General features: G+C 37.9%; 1 protein-coding gene across 2 annotated transcripts; it reads right to left on the bottom strand.

The window, feature by feature from the left end:
• Positions 1 to 178: 178 nt before the first annotated feature.
• p4ha2 (procollagen-proline, 2-oxoglutarate 4-dioxygenase (proline 4-hydroxylase), alpha polypeptide 2) lies at positions 179 to 25,608 on the bottom strand. Of its 2 annotated transcripts, none has more exons than XM_081390433.1 (15): positions 25,059 to 25,608; positions 22,534 to 22,625; positions 20,336 to 20,432; positions 20,093 to 20,244; positions 16,812 to 16,967; positions 14,717 to 14,956; positions 11,465 to 11,664; positions 10,218 to 10,394; positions 8,961 to 9,031; positions 6,482 to 6,581; positions 5,978 to 6,031; positions 3,551 to 3,616; positions 3,107 to 3,175; positions 1,270 to 1,366; positions 179 to 566 (listed from the first exon to the last, which is right to left on the bottom strand). In XM_081390433.1, the coding sequence occupies exons 2-15, from the start codon at positions 22,610 to 22,612 to the stop codon at positions 496 to 498; spliced, it is 1,629 nt and encodes a 542-aa protein (XP_081246559.1). In that variant the 5' UTR covers positions 22,613 to 22,625; positions 25,059 to 25,608; the 3' UTR covers positions 179 to 495. The 2 variants fall into 2 exon arrangements, with proteins under 2 accessions (XP_081246559.1, XP_081246560.1); XM_081390434.1 differs by having other exon boundaries at positions 16,830 to 16,967; positions 25,059 to 25,591.

Below are 25,608 nucleotides of genomic sequence, written 5' to 3' on the forward strand. Positions count from 1 at the left end.
GTGTGTGTGTGTGTGTGTGTGTGTTTTTTAAAAAAAAAAATGCAGAAAGTTTTCTGTGAGGGTTGTGTTTAGGGGTAGAATTAAGGGATAAAATATACAGTTTGTACAGTATTAAAATCATGTCTGTGGAAAATTTCTATAAAAAAAAGGAAAAGTGTTGCAGACAAAGAAGCATAACTTCAAATTTAGATATTTTTATTGCAAAATAATACAAAATAAACACTGAAGAACAATAATTTATGCATTACATGAACGCAATGAGAGTTCACTGATGTGATCCTCCAGTTGAATCTGACAAGAAAGTTTAAGCAATGGGAAAAAGAGATAAAAGAAATCCCTAACAGACAGATTGCCTGATGAAGCCCTGCTCATGTCTCATAGCAGTGAGTCCTGACTGGATCTGATGCATGTTCTGGAGTGTGTGATTGTGTCCGTGTTTGCCGAGTCAAGGCACAGACGGTAGAGCCGAGCTCGGATGCTGACTGCGTCGCTGGATCAGTCCACTTCAGTCAGGCCACATGGTCGTCTGAACTCTTGACCTCTCTCGTGGATCCATTTGTTTGAAACTGCCAAATGAGAGGAACTTGTAAATGCAAAATGATATTTGTTGGCTTTCAAACAACCTACTTTTCATGCCATGTTAGATTCAAATTTGTTTAAAGGTGGTATCAGCGATTTCAGGCCCAAACATAAATGATCACATTCATCTAATATTTCGCTAGCTGCACGCCCCATAAGCATGCTGTCAAAAAACCGTGTCTCTCTAGGTAGCCTAGGCTCTGAGATCTGCACACAAAAACAGTTGGTATCAACATCACTCATAACCAAAATAAATAGTGTTCCAACCAATCATCGTCAGGGGCGGGTGTTGTGAGGTTTTGCGCTCGTGCACGGCTGCCGGACGGCTGCACACGAAAACCTTACAACACCCGCCCCTGTCGGTGATTGGTTGGAACACTATTTGTTTGGGTTTTGATTATTTGGCCAAAAAGACTGAAAACAACTGTTTTTGTGTGCAGATCTCAGAGCCTAGGCTACCTAGAGAGACGCGGTTTTTTGACAGCATGCTTATGGGGCGTGCAGCTAGCGAAATATTAGATGAATGTGATCATTTATCTTTGGGCCTGAAATCGCTGATACCACCTTTAACTACAATAAAATGAACATCAAAAAAAAAAAAAAAAAACGTGATTTTTGCAATTAAAAAGCAATTGAACAGCAACCTATTAATGAGCATTTGGTCGCCGAGACTGTATTTAGTCCACTTACCCCATTTACTGCCGACTAGAACAGGACAGGCTGCGTGTCTCGTTCTGTAGTCTCCTTCTCCACTTTTAAAGAGGTTGTACCAGAACACCGCTGTTCCCTACAGAAAGAGAAGGATAGGAGTCAAACCAAGCGGCAACCTTCCAGTCTCTCTCTTGAAACCAACACTGAAGTGACTTAAACTGCAGTTCATCGACTGGCCACTAGAGATAGGCTACAAAAGAGAGCCAATCCCATAGACCCCATGTTAAAATGCCCAACTTTGCAGCAGGAAAAAAATATGTTTACAGCCTGGTACAAAAAGTGGTTTTGGTCTATATAGCTAATTTTGCCCTTCATGACGACTGTGAGGGGGGTGGATTTTTTTATAACTCATCCGATTAAATGATATTAAGCCTTAAAGTTCTGCATAATTAAGGGCGTGACCACTTGAGTGACAGGTGGATTGCCGCTGATGTCACTACTAGTCGTTTGTCAGTTAGCATCACGTCACCTCAGCTAATCCCGCCTTTTTACCCATTTTCGGTTATCCGCGATTTTCGCGCTGCCAAGATGGCGACGGCCGGCTCCGCCCACTTTGGGCTTCAAAAACGCTCTTCAGAAACACTACGGTTGACGTCACACACACTACGTCCATATTTCTTTACAGTCTATGGTTTAAACGCTGCATCTGTAAAATGTAAAACATTACAAGCTGATGTCAGATCCGATTGGCCGATATGTTTCCAATATATGAAATTAAACGGTAACACTTTATTTTAGTTTCCTTGTTACTAGTTACTGTAGTAATAGTTATAACTTTAAATTATGCAAAATTACATGCAACTAACCCTAAACCAACCCCTAATCCTAACCCTATAGTAAGTACATGTAGTTCATTATTATTATTACTCAGTACTTAAATATATCATTACACTGTAACAAGGACACCTTAAAATAAAGTGTAACTAATTAAACCAACCTATATTTACTTAAAATTCTTTTGAAAAATTATCACAAAATATTTATTAGACATTGATTGGCAAGGCTTTTGGTAAGATTTTGAAACTGACACAAGGGAAAGGTGACAGTTCGGGAAAGCGGACATTGTTATTCACCAATGCAATGTTAAAGAAACACGTCGACTTTTTGGGACTTTAGCTTATTCACCGTATCCCCCAGAGTTAGATAAGTCCACACATACCCTTCTCATCTCCGTGCGTGCCGTAACTCTGACTCTAGCCTAGCTTAGCACAAAGACTGGAGGTAAACGGCTCCAGCTAGCATACTGCTCCCAATAAGGGACAAAATAACGCCAACATTTTCCTATTTCCTATTTTCCTATTTACAGAGAGTTCGCTCAAAGTTGGAGTAAATCACTCCGCCCAAGTAGCAGTGCTTCACCTTCTGAGAATATAGTTCCCAGTGTGTATACGGTTAGAAGATGGCTGTGTCTCATGTGACCTTGTTATTTGTACACGCTGTGACTATACAAATCACAACATGTAAATAGGAAAATATTGGCGTTATTTTGTCACTTATTGGGAGCAGTATGCTAGCTGGAGCCATTTACCTCCAGTCTTTGTGCTAAGCTAGGCTAGCGGTGGGTGCGTCAGACAGAGTTACGGCACGCACGGAGATGAGAAGGGTATGTGTGGACTTATCTAACTCTGGGGGATTCGGTGAATAAGCTAAAGTCCCAAAAAGTCAGCGTGTTTCTTTGAATAGCCCCCCCAAAAAATTGGTTAGTTCCTGTTATCTTAATCAGTTTCTTTATTCAGTTGGAATGTGAATAAGGCAGTGCCGTCATCATTGACGTAATGATTTCATACATGTTTTATTTAAGGTTTAGTGTCCGTACCTTTCTAGGCCAGATAGCAGCACCAAAATCCGGAAAAACCGTCGCTCCACCTGCCTGAACATCACTCATCTGTAACGTAGAAAGATCATTAACATCAACATTTCATTTCAAAGAAATACAACATGGCATGCATCAGTTTTTCAGTGTCTCCTAACAGTCTACCAATACTCTAAGGCGAGTTAGTTGACAGGTTACTTATGTTTTAGAAGAATGTCTAAAGTGGGACATCACAATAAAGTGTAACCAAGAAATATCAAAAATGTGAATATGTTGGAATTATTTGAATGCTTGTTTTGTGTCCCTGGCTGAGATCCACTGGTGTTGTGTGTGTGTGTGTTCATGTGGATCCACAGTAGCCGATGACACAAGACCTGATGCCAAGTCAAGAGTAATCATATAACACATGAGTTCTGGGACCAGGCACCACAAGATACACATACTTACATAATTTAAAAAAGTAGCCACACGATTTCCAGTGCCTAATGATTTGAAAGCATCAGGTTCATCTTTCTATGAAGATAAAATTTTAGAGTAAAGACAGGCAGAGAAGCAAGAAACGCTCGTCTCCGAGCGCACACACATGTACTTACGTAGTTCAGATAGGTGGCAAGTCTATTTCCATCAACCTTGAGGTTGCTGTCAAAAGGACGCTGCAACAGACGTGTGTAACTTTTAAACCAGACTGAAGTGCAGCAAAGGGAATACCTCTGCCTCGGAGGCAACTTACTGTACTCTTCATATGCTTATGTTCACAACAACAACAAAACTGAGTGCTGGGTGTCAAATCAATTCTCAAACATGTACTCAATCTAAAACAATAGGAAAATACTTTAGCTCTAGTGATTTGTCAAAATCAAAAACACTAATGCATTCAAGTTCAATCAATCAATCAAGTTTTCAATCAATCAATAAAAATCCCAATAAAAGTATCAGGAAACTTATTACCACCAGCAATAAACTATATACAAGCTTCTATTCCAACATTTCAATCGCAGGCACTTTTTTTTGCCATCAAATGACACACTAAACCCCCACATAAACATATAATTATATATGTTATATATAAAAATGTGAATAATAATTCCAAAATTCAATTAAATGTGCCATGTCCTTGGCCAAAAATGATCTTTTTCTTTCTAAGGCCACTGTGTGACAGTATAAAGCAGTGAGTTATAATCCGGTGAAGACGCGGATCACTGTTTACTGCCGCTCTATCACAACTGCTCACTGAAGTGTGTGTGTGTGTGTGTCAGACTGAAGCTATTCTGTTGAGCTTTATATCTTTAAGAAACTTTATTTCATCCTGCCATTTTGTTGTTAAGCTGTGTTGTTGTAGTCACTTTATTTGTCATGCAGCTGTTGACAGTAAACTTTTACATTTTTTTTGTTGGAGAACCTTGGCTGTTGGAAAGCAGATCTTCTGTTTTTTTTAATATCGTAAATAAAATAGTAGCACTTGGAAGTCGTAGGGTATTGGGTGGCAATTACTTTATATCAAATTTTCTATGCATTTACTACACTTCTGTTATTTATTGTAATTTATACAACCGTTCTTGTTCTCGAATCTGATTGGATGAGAGCCTTTTCCAGCCGTGCGATATTCCCCCAGTATCAGCACTGCAACCGTTTTAACGTTTGTATCACTCCGCTTGAGGCAACTGTCATGGTGAATCTGCCATATTTTTTAAAAATACTACTGTTGTTGTGTCATGAAATGTAGTTTTAAGAGTTTTTTAGGCAAGAATGTAGTTATTTACACCACAAATATGTGACTGTTTTACAATCTGTTGAGACGCGTTTGCAGATGCGAGCTCCAGGCGTTCAGCGCTCAGAGAACAGCTTCATCTCGGCCAGTCCTCCGGGAATTAGCCACTGGCTCTTATATATGTAGATAGTGGTTAAACATGAGATATAATTCATTTTGGGAATATCAAACAAGCAATCTTTGGTCTTATTAATCTATTACATGTTCCAGAGCAAATCAATTTGAGTTAAGGGGAAAATTAAGTTTCAGAACTTCTTATTTAGGCTATTTAACATAAATCCTGTACTAAATTGCTGCTTTTGTGTGTTTGACTGAATTTTTTGCTTGTGTGTATCTGCTATTGTCTTTTATAATGCCGATTGTTGTTCATTTAAATATTGTTGTTCAATAAATATTATTTTATATAATTATTATGCCGTGTTTAGTATTGAGAAGGGGTCCGTTAGTGATCGTGAGGTGGACTTCAGTGAAAGTTACATTATTACGCCATTAGACGGCGGAAAAGACTGACTGGTTGTATACAAGGAAGTTGTTTATGTGCTGCCAAAGACAAAGATATCGCTTTCCTCAGCGGACCTTCAAACTGATATTTTATAATGAATATAATATTATGGATATCGAACTGAAGAATGAATGCTATAACAGATGCAGGTAATACACTCATTATTAATACAGGTAATACACTCGTTTAGTCGACCTCTCTCTCATAATACCATAATACTGTTCTCTACATAATCCAACATTAAGCTTCAATGAAGCGACTCAACGTTCCTTCGTTACTAGAGCTAAAGTGACGTTTTAGAATTAGTAACGGAGGCTTGGGCTCAACTGTTAATGAACTGTTTGTTCATTCTTTATTTATTTCTAATGAAATGTTACTTCTCCCAACCAAGATTGGAAAGGGCCTAAACCTATGTTCTATGGATAAATTATGGATAAAGATGAGACATGGATGTTGTGTGTCAATTGACAGTAAAAAATAGAATAAAAATAGAATTCCTTTATTGTCAGAGACATTTTTTTACTAATATTGCTTCATGCACATGCCCATGATTGTTTTGGTGTGAAATATCATGCCACATAATTGAAAGAAATGCAGTTCTTACCCTTGAGAAATCATAATGTGGTTCATATTGACCTCCAACGCCATAGTTAGCAACCTAAGATGCAACAGAATTCATAAGAAGATTCTGTTATCGAATCAGAACAGAGACGATTAATTATCACATAAGCAAACAACATATCATGTGCCTTGCACTAGTGTACCATTTACCACAATGCAATGCATCATTCCCAAAACATCCGTTTCAATTTTTGTTTAAATACCTGGAGAGGCTGTAAAAATTTATTGTTTCAAGTTTTTATTCTAAAACTCTTTATTTTGCAGTGTCCCTGTTACACATCTTACATACATACTATAGTATAAACAGTAAATTATGAATAATTACAAGCAACTAACCCTAAACAAAACCCCAACCCGAATTATATAGCAAGTACATGTTAACTAATATTACTCAGCACGTATTTGTATAATTACACTGTAACAAGGGCACCTATTCTACATTACACTGGTGTGAGCCTGAAGTCAATGGAGAAGAGACATGAATCACCTGTAGCAGTTCTGCAGTGTCCACAGTTAATCCAGTGATGTCCTCTATTCTCTGATTGACCCGCGCGATCACTGGATCATCTTCTCCTTCTAGCCACGCGCTGTAGACACACCAGAACAGAATACAATAATGACAAAACCGCTAATAGACCAAATTCTGTTAAACGGCTGTATCTCAATACAAAAAAGCACACTCATTAATGTAACACCTAGGGGTGAGCACTATAACCAAATAACAGAAGATTTTTTTTATATCACAGTCAGGGTTTCACATACACTGATTTATTAGCCACAATATCAACATTGAATGCCACAAATAGATTTCAGTGCTTCCCATCAGAGCATGTGAGCGGAGTGGAGTGGGATCGAGCGGGGAGCGGGAGCGCGAGCGCGAGCGGGCGGATGTTGGACAGAGCGCAGAGCGGCATTTTTAAAAGGACGGAGCGTCGCCCTATTTCCTGCTCCAATTTCGCTCCGCTCACACCACGAGTCTGAAGCATGCTCAGTCAAGCCTGACCCAGAATCCATCTGTCGTGCACAGTCATCAACAGTAGACTATTTTCAGTCAAAACTCGGCTCAATAATGGAGTTCAAAAAGTACTTCAAAAAGGAAAATGAGATGTCATACAGGTGTACTATTAATATAAAACTAACTAACAATGATAATGTGGTACAAGAAAACGAATCGTTTCAGTCAGTAAAGACTCATTTTGGAATCTAAAAAGACACATCTCTCGAAAACATGAAAGTATGCTACGTGAACACGCTGGGAAGAAAGCAAAAGGTTAGCAAATTGAATACGGTAACTTGTAACAAAGTGTAAATTAAATATAGCGTAATATTCAAACAAATTTTATTTTTTACTTTATTTTAGTGAGACGTGTTTGTAAACTTGTTTTTGCCAAAATAAAAGCTCGCCTGCAGTTTCCGTCAAAATAAAAGCTCAAGTGTTTATCTCTTGCATGTATAGAAATTAGGACAAAACTAATTATGAAAGTTTCATTTATTTTTCAGTGGATTTGTTTTACAATATATGGCTATTACTGTGATTGGAATAATATTATAACAACATTATTATTATAATTATGTAGTGAAATGTAGCCTGAGACACTCAGGGCCCTATCTTGCACCCAGCGCAATTGACTTTGTACACCGACGCATGTCTCATTCCTATTTTGCACCCGACGCACAGCGGACTTTTCCCTCCACAGACGCACGTCGGTAAATTAGGGAATGAACTTTCGCTCCCGGGGGCGGTTCAGCGAAAAGAGGAGGCGTGTTCCGGCGCAAACGTTCCCTGGTGCTATTTTGCAGTTTCAGAAAACAATTCCTCCACTGACCAGGAGAAACCTAGTCTAAAGTCAGTGGCGTGTTCAGATGCTATTTTAAGGGCACATGCTTGGCCATAATGTAGCGTGTGCACAACGCCATACACTTTGCTTCTCTCATCTACACAGACACAGCAGTTGCCATGTTTGCAAACCATAAATCTAGCTTACACATTTACCCAAATTATTATACGCCTGTTTAACCGAAGCTAATTTGGGTGTGTTTCTCCATCCTCATACAATGTCACTTCTCTGTGATTTATGGCCCTGACGAGAATGTCGGTCTCCTCGGCTGTGAACCGCTCCTGGCGTGCACCTGGCAAATCCGCTGTTATAATAGCGCCTGCCTTTCAAGGGAATGTGAGATGACGCTCTGATTGGTTTATTTAACGTTACGCCCCCAAACCACACCTATGAGTAATGAAGCTACTTCAGACCAACACATTTTAGATTTGCAAGTTACTTGCAAGTTACTTGCGTTTCAGATCGTTAAAATAGGGCCCTATATCACAACTAAAAAGAGGTTTGAGCCCCCTTTAAAGTTCAGGTACAAGTCAATGCAATGATTTTTTCTTTGTTCAAGTTGCACACTGAACATGGGTTGGAGCTCTCAATTTTGAACCCTCAAAAATTGCACCAGATTGATGAATTTAACAAAAAAAAAATACAAAATTTTCTTACGGGTGGGGGGGAACCCGAACCCCCCTAGAAGGACCGAGGTCCACCCACCACAGTTTCACTAAATCCTGTGGGAAACACTGACAGTACAGGTACAGTATATATCATAATCTAGTTATTCTGCTGGAAATTGAATGAAGAAACCAGCAATATCACCATGAGCAAGAACACTGTTGTTCAAGATAATCACAGCTGTGGAGATGTCTTCTTATTTTCACATTACTTCAGGCTTCTTTTCCATTCTATGCTAATTAAACAAGCCTAAAGCGGTTTTCTGGTTATAGTTTGGCCAGGCTAGAATACACTTAAGAGCAGAATTGTATCTATTCTATTCTATCAATTGTAATATAAATGGTATGGCAAAATCAGTTAACAGTTCATCATATCACCCAGCCCTAGTTACCTCACCTTATGTTCTAATAAAGCCAGACATGAACACACTTAAATGATCTAATGTATATGAGATGCGCTCACCTTTTGGAAACTCTATAATGGGCAACCGTCAGAACGCCGGTTTTAGGATCTCTCACTGTGGCCCTCGCAAGCTACAGGGAATAACTCATTATTAGCCAAACATGCACAATATTTCAGTTTCTTCACATTTCACAGAGACTGAGCTCTGGGAACTAGATTACAAAACTCAAAAGGATAGTTCATCCAAAAATAAAAAAAAGCTGTCATTGCTTTCTCACGCTTGTGTCATTCCTAACCAGTTTTGTAATATTTTTTTTTATTCTCTGTGTGATGAACAGACCAAAACTTCAGTAGTTGTTCACTGACAATCTTAATTTCAGTCAAACCTAGCATTCATAGTTTTCAGGCATAGACTGTCACATGTAGTAGTAGTAAGCAAATTATTTGTATAGAGAAAATATTGAAAATATTTTTTTTTTTTTTGGAGTTGGACAGACATGGTCCCCATGAACTGCTATTGTATTTAAAAGAGCTGCTTGAAAATTCTTCAACAATTATATTTTTCTCTTGCACAGAAAATTAGAATTTTTTTTAATTTTTTTTATTTGATTTGAAATGACACAAGTAAGTAGTAAAAGTGAGCCTTTTAAGATTAAGCTTTACATGTTTTCTCAGATGTCATAACCTGGCAAACAGAAATGGCCTTGATTAACTGCGAACCTGTAAAAAGCCTTGAAAAAGTATCATGTTGTCTATGAGACTTTATTTTTAGTATAGCGACTGTAACACATTTTTTCTCAGCTTGTCTCCTCCACAATGAAAATAACATAAGTGGGTAAAGTTCAAGATTAAATCAGCTAATGCTTTTTGTATGACGTACTTAGCTTAGTGGGTTTATTACAGGAGAACAATGGTGCAGTTACATCTATGTTCTATTGATCAAAATAAAGTGATATTTATGGATTATAACAACAGATAGAACATGAAATCTGTTTGGCTCTAAAGGCTTGTAAATAGTTTTCATTTCATATGGTTGTCAACTGTTTTCATTTTTAGTTTACAGCATCTTGTTCAACTCCCTAAAACATAAATGATTGATATTTATTTACATTTCTCTTTATTGCATTTGTGAATTCCTATCAACACTGAGCCAGTTTCTTCAAACCTCAGATTGTCGGATCACAATTTGATGTAAAACAAATAATTTTTCTATTGCTTTGTCTTTTTCAAAATAAACACACAAATGGGCTCACAAATGGTGTGTGTGATTTTTGGATGAACTATTCCTTTAATCTGGTCTACTGGTTTAATACTGACCTTGGGTTTGGCTAACTCCTTGATCTTCTCGATCTCTTCGTCAGACAGGGCTTCCAGAAAGCGGACGATGTGAGGACTGTCCCACTCATCCTCCTCCTTCATCGGCTTCAGCAACAGACGCGGGTTCCTGTTGCCGTCCTGATAACGGCAGAACAGTCTGCTACGCCTCTTCTGAGTCTGTCGGGAAATTAAGATTAAATAAAAAAGCTTCCCGACATTTTAGGATTTTGAGATATTGTATAAGAACCTACAGCTTATTTAGGATGATTTTAAATCATCAACAAATTTTCATACAAATTCAAAAAGATTTAAATTAGATTTAGATCAATGGAATTCTATGGCAAGACACTGAACTGAAAAAGAAAAAAAAAACACGTTAAAATACATTTATGTGAATAAAAGCCTAAGTTCAATTTGTTCATCATATAAAGCGATCGAGTCTCTACAAAAAATTTGGAGTAAACCAAAGTATTTGTGTTGAGTTTACAGTTTTGGGTGAACTATCCCTTTAAGCACTAAATCATCATATTAGAATGATTTCTGAAGGATCATGTGACACTGAAGACTGGAGTAATGATGCTGAAAATTCAGCTTTGATCAAATGAATAAATTACATTTTAAATTATATTAAAATAGAAAACGGTTATATTTCATTTGTAATAATACGAGCATGAGAGAATTTTCTCAAAAACGTTAAATAATGGTACTGATCCAAAACATTTGAAGGGTAGTGTTGTAATGAACATGATGCACTGATTCAGATGATGCACTAAATCACATGATGCACTGAGTCACATGATGTGGGGAGCATGCAGGGATATGCAGGGATTAATAAATTAATCCCTGCATATCTCCAAAAAACCTGTGAGGTAAAAGGAACCTTCCATAAATCCCAAGGCAATCAATGCAAGGTTCCTTTTACCTCACAGGTTTTTTGGAGATATGCAGGGATTAACTTACTAACTTCCCACATCTTCAAGGCATTACCCTCTAACTGCCATCTTCCAACTCTCTTCAGCCATGTGCTCCCCACATCATGTGACTTAGTGCATCATCTGAATCAGTGCATCATGTTCGTTACACTCCACATATTAATATATTCACAATACTACACAATAAGCACAGTTTAAAACATGAGACACTGTAAATAACTCAATAACATCAGATTATGAAAGCAAAAATGTAAATTTTTAAGTGCAAATAATTCAGCAATCAGATTTCCCGAATCCTCCTGCATGAGTGCTCACCAGCTTGACGCCCTCGCCCCTGCACAGCGCCTCGTAGACCTCTCTCTCGGGCAGGTAGTCTTTGGGCCGCTCGTAAGTGTCGAGCTGAATGGGCCTCTCGTCCGCGAGCTGCTGTTGGCTGCGACCCATTTCCCTCAGCTCCTTCGACAGCAGACGCTCGAAGTAGCGCAGATTTCCTCCAGCCCTCTGGTGGCTGGGATCTGCACGTACACACACACAGCATAGGACACGCATGAATCGCGATGGTTAGTTTACTTTTTAATGATGCATTGCAGGCAAGAAATACAGCCAAAAAATGTATCTGGTATTAAGGATTATTTTCCTTGTAATCTATATAATATTTAATTATATGTAAGCAAAGCAATGAGGTAGTGCTGGGCGGTATACCGGTTCATACCGAATACCGGTGTTTATTTTTGTTATGATATGAATTTTTAATATACCGCAATATCGGTGTATGTGGCTTTAACAGCGATGGGAACGCGACAGGGTCTTTTCACCGTTGCACTGGCGATGCACAGATGTGTGTGTTAATGTAACGGTGAAGATGGAGAGGTTAAACTATAATTGATAGCTGTCAAATTATATTACAGTGTTTCCCATACATTGGTTCACAATATCAACACAGCCTTTTGGAAAATCTATTTGTGGTTGGCACTGACATCGTTGAATAAACATGAGCACTACACGTTTCAAAGTCAAAACCAAGCGGCAACATTTAATCTGAAAAATGAAGCCTACCCGGAAGTGCGAAAAACTGCAATACATCGAAAATCCGCTAGAGGAAGGTCCCAAAAGGGAGCAAATGTCCATAGACCCCATGTTAAAATGTCCGTTTTCACAGCATAAATTCATGTTTTTACAGGTTGGTCCCATGGACTTTTATTGTATTTTTCGATAGGTTCCGAGTGCCTGACAACTGTGAGGCTGTGAATTTTTTTCTAACTCATTAGTTTAGATCGTATTTAGATATAAAATGTATGACAAATAAGGGCGTGGTTAACTTTGATTGACAGCTTGATTGACAGCTGATAACGAGCATAGGCTGCGCCGAGTGGAATTCCTGAAATTTGACGTCTCGGCCATGATCTGACAGTGACAGCTCATAAAAGGCCTCAAAACCGTTCTTCAGAAAGTCTATGGGTGACGTCACATCATGCTTTGTCCATATTTTTTACAGTCTATGGTCAAAACGCAGCGCGGGTGTTTTTATATGAATGTATCTGAAGTGAACCGCAGGTCTTTTAGAAAAGTTTCAATGTTATTTTCATTTAATCTTTCTATATCTTTCCTGATAAAACTGATTATGAGCACTGTGCTGCTTTGTGTACATCTGTTACCGGGGAAACCGCTTTGTGTACATCCGTTACCGGGGAAACCGCTGTTTCTGCTGCTCCTACAGCGCCTCCTGCTGGACCTCTTTATAAACAGCATAATTTTGTGCAAACCTGTAATACTATAGTCCAGACGTTTCAAGCCAAAATGGGGGTCAACCTTGAACAAATTGCAACAAATGCAAACTCAACTGATTTTGTATCCTCAATATGCATGTATGAGTAAGGGAAAAAAAAGTCCCAAAGAATCCCATTAGGGGAAAGTTTCGAAAAAGACCCAAATAGCCTATTTATACGCCTGTTCATTATTTTTCTTACGTGAATAGGGTAAAATTTTAACCTTTAGATATCACCATGAAAATTACTGAGTCAAAAAGGATAATCTAATTACGTATGTGCTAATTTGCATAAATACCACAACAGATCTAAACAATGGGTATAATAGCCAGGCGAAAATGTCTTGTTGAATCTTGTTGACATATAACAGTAAAATACTTAATGTTAAGGTCTGCATGGAACCCATTTAGGCTACCCATGAACATTAATACATAGAAGAAGGAAGAAGTACTTTAGAAACCAGCCTTTATTAATTTTTAAGAGATTGGGTTTAGGGCTGGGTCCATGGGACTGTTTCTGAGGGACGAGTCTGAGGGAAGAACAGGAAACAATGGTAAGGAGAATACAGAAGACAAAAGGTAGGCAAAATAAAAAGTGAACCCCCAGAAACAGTCCCACGGACCCAGCCCCAAACCCCATCTTTGCAATAATAATTAATAAAGGCTGGTTTAAAGCACTTCTTCCTGCCTCTATGTATTAATGCTCATGGGTAGCTTAAATGGGTTCCATTCAGACCTTAACATTAAAGGAGCATTGCGTAGGTTCTGAAATTTCTAACAGTTACTGACACCAGTGGCCGTTAGAGGAACTGCAGTCAGTCTCATGCTCGTTCTCGGTGCGCACACGCGTCGCTCATACGAGCACGACCACATCAACCAGGGTTGCCGCAGCAACCTCTGACAGCTCATCGAGATTCACCAGCATAATGTTTGAGGTAAGAAAACACCATTTGAAAACACTACCGATTGCCGCTGCTTACTAATAATGGCTGCCGTGCCATATGGATGTAAGCCCAAGTAGACGAGAATGCGCATGACGTCACATTTTGTGCATTTTCGCGCCGATTCGGGCCCGACTCCTCCACACACAATTGAGCCTACAGGCTGATAGAGGCAACCGTGGTGGACAGTCAAGGTGTCATTCTTTTTATTACATCATGGTTGGCTCATACATGTACAAATGAAAACTCTATCTTAAAGATTTTTTTAAGTAAAAACCTCCACATAGCTCCTTTAAGTATTTTACTGTTATGTGTCAACAAGATTCAACAAGACATTTTCACCTGGTTATACCCAATGTTTAGACCTGTTGTGGTATTTATGCAAATTAGCACATACATAATAATAATAAAAAAAAAAAAAATGAATAGGCGTATGAATAGGCTATATTTGGGTCTTTTTCCAAAGTTTCCCCTAATGGGATTCTTCTGGACTTTTTTTTTCTTACTCAGGACATATTGAGGATACAAAATCAGTTGAGTTTGCTTCTGTTGCAATTTGTTCAACCTTTTTTCATAAAATGACTCGATCTCTCACAATACACTATAAGCTTCAATGAACAATATTAATGAGAACAAACATATGTTTATGTTGCTAAGAGTGGTTGCGTAGTGATACACAGAACCGTTGGGTGAAACACTCATAGCCGTGTTTTATTGTGAATAAAACACAGCTATTGACCAATCAGAATCAAGGACTGGAACTAACCGTTTTATAATATGATATGAATTACATTATAAAATTCTCCTAATGTGCTTTTTATTTGGAGATTACACTTTCAAGAGAGAGAGACAATAGCCTACCAATGGCCACCAAGCGTCGGGTGAGTTCGATGGCTCGTGGCAGATCCCCCATCTGATAGACAGAGTAACTAAGATAATCTAAAACATCCGCCTTGAGCGTCTTGGCGTCTTCTCCCGAGTCCATCTGTCTCAGCGCCTGCTGCATCCACAGCACTGAATGATAGTAGTCACTCTCACTGTAGGCCAGTTTCCCCATGTCAAAGCAGTCATCCACCGTCAACAGAGCATTGTAGCGCACCCCTGTGGACAGAACATCACATCATTTATCACAGGACTTAGTAAGGATTTGATATTGGACCTTTATATTGGAAATCTGGCTCATTTGCTTATCATCTTTTCAGGAAAATTCCCATAAAGCACATAGTTAGTGGTTATTCACTGACATACTAAAACTTCTGGCTTGTTCACAGACAGCACAGAATGACGCACAGTTGAACGTGTCTTATTTAAAAGAAAGGACCAAACCAAAGAATATCCTTAGTATTGATAGATAAATATAATGCCATATTACCAAAACAAGGTAAAATTTCAAATTAAAATAGAGGGATTGAGTTAGAGACTCCAAATTTGCTATGATGATAGTTTAGGCCAGGGCTATTCAATTAGTTTCATTCGAGGGCCGCATTATCAAATCGAAAAGTTGAGGTGGGCCGGTGGGTTGGTTTGGGTGTTTATCTTATTTATTGAAACATAACAGTTTCAATAAATAAGCTAAAGTAACCCTAAAGAAGTGTGGTATTTACTTGGAAATGTGGTACCCAACAGTATGCAAATATATAAAACCATAATAAATAAAAACTTGATAATTTACAGCTGTGTACAACTATTTTCCTTGGAACAAATAAATTATTTATACAAACTTATAGCTGTTGGTGAGAAATAATAATTATTTTATTTATAATAGTTATGCTTAAATGAAAATATTCTGACAGTGAGACTTGTTAACCACAGGCTACTCACTCCCACTGTATAAAAAATGCCTAAACACAAGTTAAAAACTATACGCACCTTTACAAAGAAACTGACATAATTTCATAACAAGCATTAAATATATATTCCTCTACCCACCTAATAAAACTAATGCAATATAAATCACTATATTTACTATTAAACTATATAATATTATAGTGTATTTACTATATTTATTTATTACTACATAGTATTCAATATAAATATTGCACATTTCTGCCCAACCATGGTAAATTACTACAGTAAATGTGGTAAATGTTTGTAAGGGTGATTAGGGGATTAAAAGTCTTCTAATTTCGTTCATGCCACAATGTTTCTCCTGCTTTCCTCATCAGTCTTGTTGGGAATGTTGAGGCTGTTTCATCCGATTTAATACTAATTAAATCATCGAGTGATTTTTGGTTTGTAACAGAAATGTTTCTGTCGAACTGAAACGCTTCCACTGGTTGTCGCAACGCTGTTTAATATTAGTGTGTCCGGGACCGGGAGTAAACGCAACTCCGCGCTGGGCCGTGTTTAAACAACTAGTGAAACAACTGAAAACATCGCTATTTGTTGTTACTGTACTGAACGAGAAACCGCTTCAGATGATTCAGTGACGGAGCGGTCCGAATGAATCCGAATAGTTTTAGACCGTTATGCAAGCGCGTTTAGAAAGAATCGAACCAAAAGAATGATTCATTCACGAATGATTGGTAGCCTATCGCTGGTTCAGTCGTCATAAATTCGGGACACATAATAACTGCTGAAATATTCACACGTAAAACGTTTCTCAGGTCAATCGGAGCGAAAAGAGGAGGAGGGAGGTTGGTGCCGTCGGGCCGCATGGAGATGATTGGCGGGCCGCATGTGGCCCGCGGGCCGCCAATTGAATAGCCCTGCAATAGGTGCTTGGTGCCCTAATAAAAACTAGGAAATAAGCACATACATTCAACTAAAAAAAATCTATATCTTCAACTTGTCATGAAGACGCTATTGAAGCCTCAGAAACCCATTGCACTGATGGTGAGGGTGGATTTAAATTTGTTCCCCATTTAAAGTGTTGCAATGACGGGTTGCGCTTTCATCCCCGCAAGCCCTGTTTAAAATGAACACAAGGAGATCTCAAAACAAGAGTGCGAGTTACCCGCTTGCTGCCTCTGACCTGGCAGTTTGCCTTTGGAGAAACTCTCCGAGTCCAGTTTATACGTGTCCTGCAGACGCAAGAGCGCTTTGGCTGCTCCCTTCTCATCCTCCTCATCAGGGAAAAACTGTCTGTGCACTGACATGTTTGATATGAAGCCTTCAGAGGGAAAGAGAGAGAGAGAGAAAAAGGTTTTTTAAATTAGACATGGCTTGAAGGTATCTGGTGTTTGCTGAAGAAGAAGAAAAAAAGAATGAAAAATTACTTTTAATGACACAGTGCTTTGGCCAATGAGAATCAAGTACAGTACACCAATGGCAGTATTATGTGGTCAAATATTTTTGAATAATGAGTTAAACTAACTGATTTCCAGCTCTTTCCAGCTGTGGTAGTTGCTTGTCTCTCGGCTGCAAGCCACTTGGTGATCGATCTTCTCACATTACAAAGAGATTTTAACTCAATGTATGTATGTATTTCATAATAATCTGCTTCATGTTGGGGTCCTGATCTCCCTGTCAGGGTTACTTCCTGTGACTGGCTGACTGTACATTATCCTTGACTTTCATTTTAAGTGGAAACATTCTCAAGAACTGTACGTGTCAACATGTTGCAACACATGCTCACACAAGTTCGCATTAGGGTGAGAGTGAAAATAAATGAGCAGCTGCAGTGACTGACTCTATTCACAAACAACCAGGCAGTTGAGATTTGCTATACAGTGTATATGAGTGTACTATATGCTTGCAGATTTGCAGTTTGAGTTGTATCTATGTTGCATTTTTATTAATCTTGGTTTCTCACAACTTGTGTGTTTTTCTGAGCTAAACGGAGTGAACTGAGACGCTAACAGTTTCACAAATGTGCATGTCGTGCAGCTGTGCAGAGAAGCCCAACGGCCAAAGTCAAGAATTTCGTTAAAGCTGCAGTCCGTAGTTTTTCCTCTTTGTCGCCATCTCTGTTCGAAATCTGCAATTGCAGTTATTCGCGGAATTATCAACTTTACGTGGGTTGTGCCTCGGCATGGCACAGCGCGGATGAATCCAATGTTTTGAGGAGAATGTGGCTGTCAGTCGCCGCCGGTGTGGATACTGGCGCTCGCAATCACAGATTCTGCTTTTTGGGAAGTATGACCAACATAAGAATTTTCACCGGAAAATGTCCTCTGAACAAGTAACATTCACTTTTGTTCAGACGAACTAAGGGGAAAAAAGCATTGCAGTAAATCGCGCCGATTAAATCTAACGATCGCTTATCATATCACGTCATACCATGCAAAATATACTTTATTCTCAAATTGTTAATGTTATCAACATCAGCATTGCGGGACATTTAATGTCCTTCCAATATTTATCCTTGTTTTCCCATGGGCCGGTTGCAGTCTCTTTTTTTCTCCGAAGTCCAAAGTCTTTTGCGTTTTACAGCGGGTGAATCTCCAGTCGTCACTGGTGATTGTTGTTTGAACCTTTCTGGATCCGCCATCAAATTGATAAGTTTAATTATATCAAGTGCTGTGAGAAACAGCTGTAAATCTCCAACATCCTCACACTCATGGCCTACTCGCCGAGACTCTTCTTTATGTGGACAGATGTGACGTAATGACGCAAACACATGCTTGAATTTCCCACGGAAATCCACCAGTACCACTGGAGTTAAAAACATTATTACAAGCTTACCGTTTTGAATCAAGCTATGGCAAGCAGAGAGTTTTGAACACTGGCTGGTGATGTACTTGCTCAAATTTATTTTGGATAATTTTTTAGCTACGGACTGCAGCTTTAAATAATTCAATTTTGGTTTGTTTTTCATAAAACCCTATTGTATACCCCTAAAACATTAGGAATATATGGCATGTGCCACATGGGATCATTCTGTGACACTTCTGCATCTTTTTTAAAAAGCTGGTCGCTATTCACTGCCATTACATAGATGAGCGCGAGCGGTACATTTGTTAAATTCTCCTCTGGTGTGTGTGTGTGTGTGTGTGGTGAGCGCACTGGCGCCGTTGTCCTGCGGCTTCGTCACATCATCCCAGTGGATGAGGAGAGATTCCCTGATATGATTGTGAAGCGCTTTGGGTGTACAGTAGTACATATGAAAGCGCTATATAAATGCCATATTCATTCATTCATGTTAAACATTTTCTTCAGCATGTCGTATCTCAAAAAGAAGCTTAAAGATAGAGCCAAAAGATAAAACTGTACATCAAAATCATGGTATGTCAAAATACATAAAACTGTCATAAAGTTGCAGACCCTTCCAGACCATTTTATTTGATTATATCATTCTTCAAAACAACTTTCTCAAGTTAAATCTACCACGACTTCTTTGTGATAAACGGATCCACCTTTTTCCTGATGAGCCTAAACTGCGTTTTAGATTATGAGAGCCACTTCCGTATTGGGGAAGTTTCACTCAAAAAGACTGAAACAAATGATTTCAAATCATAAGGTTGCGCTACAAATAATCCTTATCCATCAGTTTGACTGAATGAGCTGTAAAATTTCCTTATGCTCTCATCTTCAGACTTCAAGAGAATAGCATAACGTTTGGTATTTTAATGTGACGTGGGATGACAAGAATATCTGTGGAAAAGCTTTTCAGTCGCTGCATTCTTTTCCTCCTGATTTTTTTTTTCTTTTTTTTCCTTTGCATTCTGCAGTAAGATTATGAAAAACGACAACATATACTGAGCATTTGTGGTCTGCTCTCCCGATTTAATTCACAATATATTCCATAATTCACTGGAATCCACTAAGAATCTTTTGTTTTTCTCCCCAAATCCTATATGTCTCTTTCCAGGTTTGTTTTCACACGGATGCTTTAAAATGTAATCGCCTCCACTTTTCACTTTCAATCCATATTAGCAGTGTTTACTGGAATCTTTCTAAAGCATGTACCTCATTTAATGTCTGTCAAAATTACAAAAATGTTATCACTCAATGTTCCAGTTAATGAACATTTTTGATTAATGCAACGTGTTACATGATGAGGACACATGTTACCACAGTAATATTTAACTGTCCGTAATATTGCTGTGGAAATAAAAGCTTTTAGGGTCTGTTGTAGTCATTTGTTAATGCTTTTACACTTTTACATTTCCTTAAAATTTTCAATGGTTGAAGGGTAAGTAGAATAATGTCATCTCATTATACCCAGGATTTGAAAATGCTTATTATTGTGTTCAGAGAGCAAACCTTTCACTCACTGTTCACAGTTTAACAGAAGTTACTCCCATAATTTGCACATGCATCATGGGGCTTAGGAAAACGGTGGATAGACTGTACCATCTGATGGGTCTTGTAGCACCAGGCTCTCTAACTCCGACCACTCTGTGTTGAGTCTCTTCATCAGCTTGTAGGCGTTCACCGGGTGAGCCAGGAAGCCTTCGGGGTCTGACGTGGATGCATGTGTCAACAGATCTAGTTTATTAGCCCAGCTGATGAGCACAAAAAAAAAATAAACACACAAATGAGTCATGGGTTCACGTGAAGTCATACAAAAAAAATTATTTTAGTTAAAAGATTCACCTCTTCACAGCTTCAAGTTTCAACTCTTCCGCCTCAATGTATTCTTTCAGGGATTTGACAAGCTCTCTCTCTGTAAATATCAGGTCTGTCATTTGGCCTATGAAAGGAGGTGGACAAATTGTACCATAAGAAAAAAAGAGCACAAGACCAAAAAGGCACATGATTTGGCACATTTATTTACCATCAAGCTTTACTATCCTTCAGCAAAGCCAGCCATGACTGAGATATATATTACCACATGAAATATGTATTAAGTGTGGAACACTTTGGAAAAGATTTACTTTTTTAATATTTCAGCTGTCGAGACATAATATAAAGGGTTGATTCTTGCATTATATTTACATCTACTCCCATTGCATTGTCCAGTGTAAACAGCATCATTGAATGGCAATTTTGGTGAAAGTGTAGAACAGATAAAGACTTGATTAGAAGCATTCCTTGATTGCTTTCTGTATATAATCATAATTTAAAATATAGCTGCAAGCAGCCATCACGGGGCCAAGTCCTTCCAATGGTCACATGGGTTACAAAAGTAGCTAAAAAATAGGCTACTTTGGTTTCAAAACTTTAAAAGTAACTTTAAAAACTGTAAGTGTAACTGTAATGTAAGATGTTGAGTGTGATCAGCATGATGAGATCAATGGGTTCAAGAAGTAGCTAAAAAATACTTTGTTTTTTTAAGTTTCTTTGTATGTTGACGTTGATATCTGTATCTGTAAGTTCTTAAAAATGCTTTGAAAGAACATTGGTAAAATGGTTCCAGTAAAAATGGTTTAAACATTTTAAAAATGCTTTTGTTTGGAAATTCTATAACTAAGCTTAATGTGTCTCAGAGATGACCACCTTTTGCTTTGATATGGAAGAGAGATTCAAGGTGAGAATGAACATTTTTGAATGGCAGAAGAAAAAAACAATAGAGAATAGTTCAATAGTTTCAATAGAGAGTCAAATAAAAGTATTGTATGAACTTGGCATATAAGTACTAATTTGGACTTTCCGCCATATGGGAAATGAGCACAGATTTTCTGACAAACTGTTAAAAAGTTATTAGCAAAAATCGCCATTTTTCAGATCTAATAACCGGGGTGGCAATGGCACTGTTCCCAAATTTGGCATGGCCTACTAGATCTTGGTTCCAAAGAAGCATACCAATTTTCATTTTGATTGGTCAAAGTTTGCCTGAGATACTGCCTCTGAACCAATTTTGGGTAGACCTAGTTAAGTTCACAACATCATAACTTTTTTTGACCCGTGGGTATTGAAATTCAATTCAGTCATTTCATTTCTGTGCGGCTCGTTTTAAAGATAATTTCTGCCAATTTTCGTAAGAATTGGGACAAATTTTGAAGGATGAGTAGTGAAAAAAACGGAATACTGTACTTTTCAAAATGTCCACTACCGTAATAGGCGGAGTCTTAAAGTATGATGTTGAATGTGATCAGCATGATGAGAGGAATCAGGTGTAATAAGTGTAAATTTTCTAGATCAAAGGGTTTCAAAAGTTATAACTGTTTCAAATGTGAATTTTTTAACTAGTGGTGGTGCTATGGAGTTGATCCTAGAGCCCCCTAACATTGGTCAGATTACTATTCATTAGCATCACTACAAGTGTGCCAATTTTCATAATTTACTTAAAACTAATTATTAATTAAAACTTATGGTTCATAGGGCTGCCATAGACTCCATTGGGGAGGAATAATAACAGAATAACAGAAACAATAGGGGCTACAGACCTAAATAACAGTTGATTTACATGCTACTAAGAGGAGCAGTGTTAAGTTGACCATTTAGTCACTGGCTTGGCAAGAAGAAAATTAGTTGTTTTGGCAACTTGGTTTCACTAGAAGCCATTTCTAGACTAATAAGGAAGTTTCTAGTATGTTTTATAGCATATTGAAATATTTCTTGAAATGTTTATCACTGAAGAATCAGTGTGTAATTTCTGCAAGATTAGTATCACCAAATGGAATTGCAAAAGTAATGTTTGCCAAACACTCCCCTCATAAGCCACTTTGCAGACAAGCAGCTGTGTTGGGGTGGACAAGAAGCTCAAACAAACAGCTGCATTGTGATAGCACTACAAAGCCAGAGTATTGCCACGGTTCGGGGAATTCAACTTTCCAATGGTTTACTCACAGGTTTACTTACTCTCTCTGCAAGTTCAATTGCAAATAGAATGACTTTATTTAGATATTTACCGATTGACGTGAAGATTTCTGCTTGCGTGGGTGAAGAGAAGAGCAGAGTCAAGAGCGTTAGCCCCAGAAATGTTGCCATCTTCAAGCAAAACCTACAAGAAAACCAAACAGACAATTTAGAATTGTGCAGATGTACTGTATATCCCCATAAGACTTAAAGTCTTAAACTGAACATTGCTGAGGTTGTCAAAATAAAAAATGTATGTATTGTATACACAATACCGGTCAAAAGTTTAGAAACATTAAAAAATGTTTATGTTTTTGAAAGGAGTCTCCAAGGCTGCATATATACACTTGCAAGTCTACACATATGCATGTTAAGTATTTTTTTTTACTATTGAGGGCAGACATTAAATACTAAGCCGAGTCAGAGAATAGACTGCAGAAAGCTCTGGTGTTTAACCACAAAAAGTTTTTCTTGAAGAACAGTATAAAAAAAAAAAAAAAAGAGTATGACCAGAAATGAAAACTTGCCCTGTAACTAAGCAACTGTACAACAATATATTTTTATACAGCAACCAATTCAACTTGCATAGAGGTAAGAAATTAAATAAAATCTGAGACCAATATATTCAGCTTGATGTCTGACTCAAAAAGTTTCTTAACATGTTCTATGCATTACATTTTTAAGAAGAACTGATGGCACAAGTGAGCTGAATTGAAGAAGGAACCTGCTGATTCATATCTAGGGATTATATAGGGACCAAACGTGAGGCCAGTAAAGCAACCTCAAAGCAATGGGTAAAAACTACAGATCAAACACTTTTCTAAATCTACCAAGAAATGGAGCCAGTATTCATTCACCAGAATACAGTTTACATGTCAAGTAGCTTATTTATTATAAATTATTAATACTGATGTAATATAGATAACAGCCACTGAATGGATTATAAATATAAAAAAAATTATGTTTTTGAGAAGTGGAATTAGATACTGTCACAAACAACAAACTTTTTGGTACAAATGTGACCAACTCCTTTAGCTAATGACCAGTCATTACAGTCAAAGCATAAAACCTGCCAGCGCGAAACAGTTTAACTGGGCGTGGGTGAACTTGGTTAAAGTCGAAATAGAAACCACAGAGAAAATCCACAAGTGTGAAAAAAAGTTCATCATAGAGACCTCACGATTCCATTCATTTATAGATTCAGGAAGTCACAATCCAATCTGTGTGAAGATTATGTATAAAACTCCTAGTAAAAATTTTCCTTTTAAAAATCCTCCTATTACTTTAAGGATGGATGGATGCGCTTTTTTTTAGCAACAATATCTAAGGTAGCCTACCATTCACTCCCATTTTAATGCTTGGAAAAGCCAGGATATTTTTTTAATATAACTCTGATTGTGTTTGGCTGAAAGAAGAAAGTCAGATACACCTAGGATGGCTTGAGGGTGAATAAATTATGGGATCATTTTCATTTTTGGGGGAACTAACTCTTAACTTGACTCAAGCACTTTGGCAAATAGTTAATTAAACAGTAATACACAGTCAGATTTAATCGACTTCTTAAACATCTGGAGTTCAGATTGACTCTGTCTTCGCACCTACTTTAAAAGTAAACTCCCTGTCATGCAAACTCAGCTGTGTTTGACTCTTTAGCCGTTCTTGTTTGTGCTAATGGTCCTTCTTAAGGGTTCTGAATGCTGACAGGTCATTGGACGAAGCTGAAGATTCTTCCATGTGGGAAAATAGGACACAATTCCCACTTTACCGATGATCTGCATGCATGCTCCATCTGAACAGAGTTAGGAATTCAGATGAATAAACCAATGTTCACCAAAGAATTTGCCTCAAGGCAAATAATATTAGCGTACTGTTAGAAAAAGAATAATTATACTTTAAGAGCAAACCAACACTTCTCCTAAACTCTCAAATGTTTCTGAAGTCAGTGCACAAGAGCGATGACGACATCTTCTAGAAAATTTCCTGTCCACCCCATGAGGATTTGCCTTGAGTTTCAGCAAAAATCTACCATCACTTAATAAAACAATCAATTATTTCAAACCTTCAGCTGAATTCAGACACAGATGTTAGCTCTTATAAATTAATATTTATTCATATTAATTAGACTTAGCCTTGAATTCAGTAAGTGAAAAGTAAAAATGAAATAAATACAGTATACTATTATATTGTATTACTCATATATAACCTAAAACATTGTATTCAAGGTGTTCAAGGAATGAAAAGAAATATAAAGCAGTACTAAACGTACAAGTAGGCTAACGTATCCACACTTATTTTATTACAGAGTTTACATGAATTAAAACACCGCTTTACATCTTACATTTCACAATCTACTGATAAGCTGCACTTTCAAACGTGCATGCAACTGATTGCAATAGCCTACTCTGAATAAAAAACGGATAACGTTAGAATAAGAAAACATTGTAATAAGGGTTATATAAACGGTGTATTGTTAGAGGTTTACGTTAAGTCACTATCATGCTGTTGCATGACATGCAGATTTGTTACCAATCAAACAATCGGGTTAAATGAAAACCATTAAACATGTATGAGCTCTTACCTCGTTTTGAGTTGAAAGTAAAGTGTGATGGGGCAGACCCAGTAAAAGAGTTTTATAAACACCCCTCCACTGTTTCAGAGGGTTTGCAGTGTTTTTGGTCGCTGCCACGTACAGAAGACCCAACACTTTCCACTCGCGCTCACAATCCTTCTAATAAACGCGCACACGCATTCCAGAACTACATGACGATCCACTATATCAGGAAAAACATTTAGCAAACAGCATTTGATGGCGTGAAATACAACATTTTATCATCCGATCCATACTTGACTACAACTAATCTTCATATTAAAAGTCAACGAATCTCTAATGGCATCAAAAGACAACGTGTAAACTCAGATGAAGGATAATCTTTTTTTTTTCTCGTCTCTGCGTCGCCTTAAAGCCTTGATAATTTGAACGAGAAAAACGTTTAGGCAGAATGTACTGTTTTGATCCTGTTATGTCCAAATGATATGCAGGTTGCTGGATTTTAATAGAGGCACTGAATAGGAATAGAGGTTTACTACCCCTAAAGTCGCCCATCTGAGATCGCACAACACAAAAGATC

The sequence above is a fragment of the Scardinius erythrophthalmus genome, assembly GCF_964197995.2.
Source record: "Scardinius erythrophthalmus genome assembly, chromosome: 17".
Taxonomy (NCBI): domain Eukaryota; kingdom Metazoa; phylum Chordata; class Actinopteri; order Cypriniformes; family Leuciscidae; genus Scardinius; species Scardinius erythrophthalmus.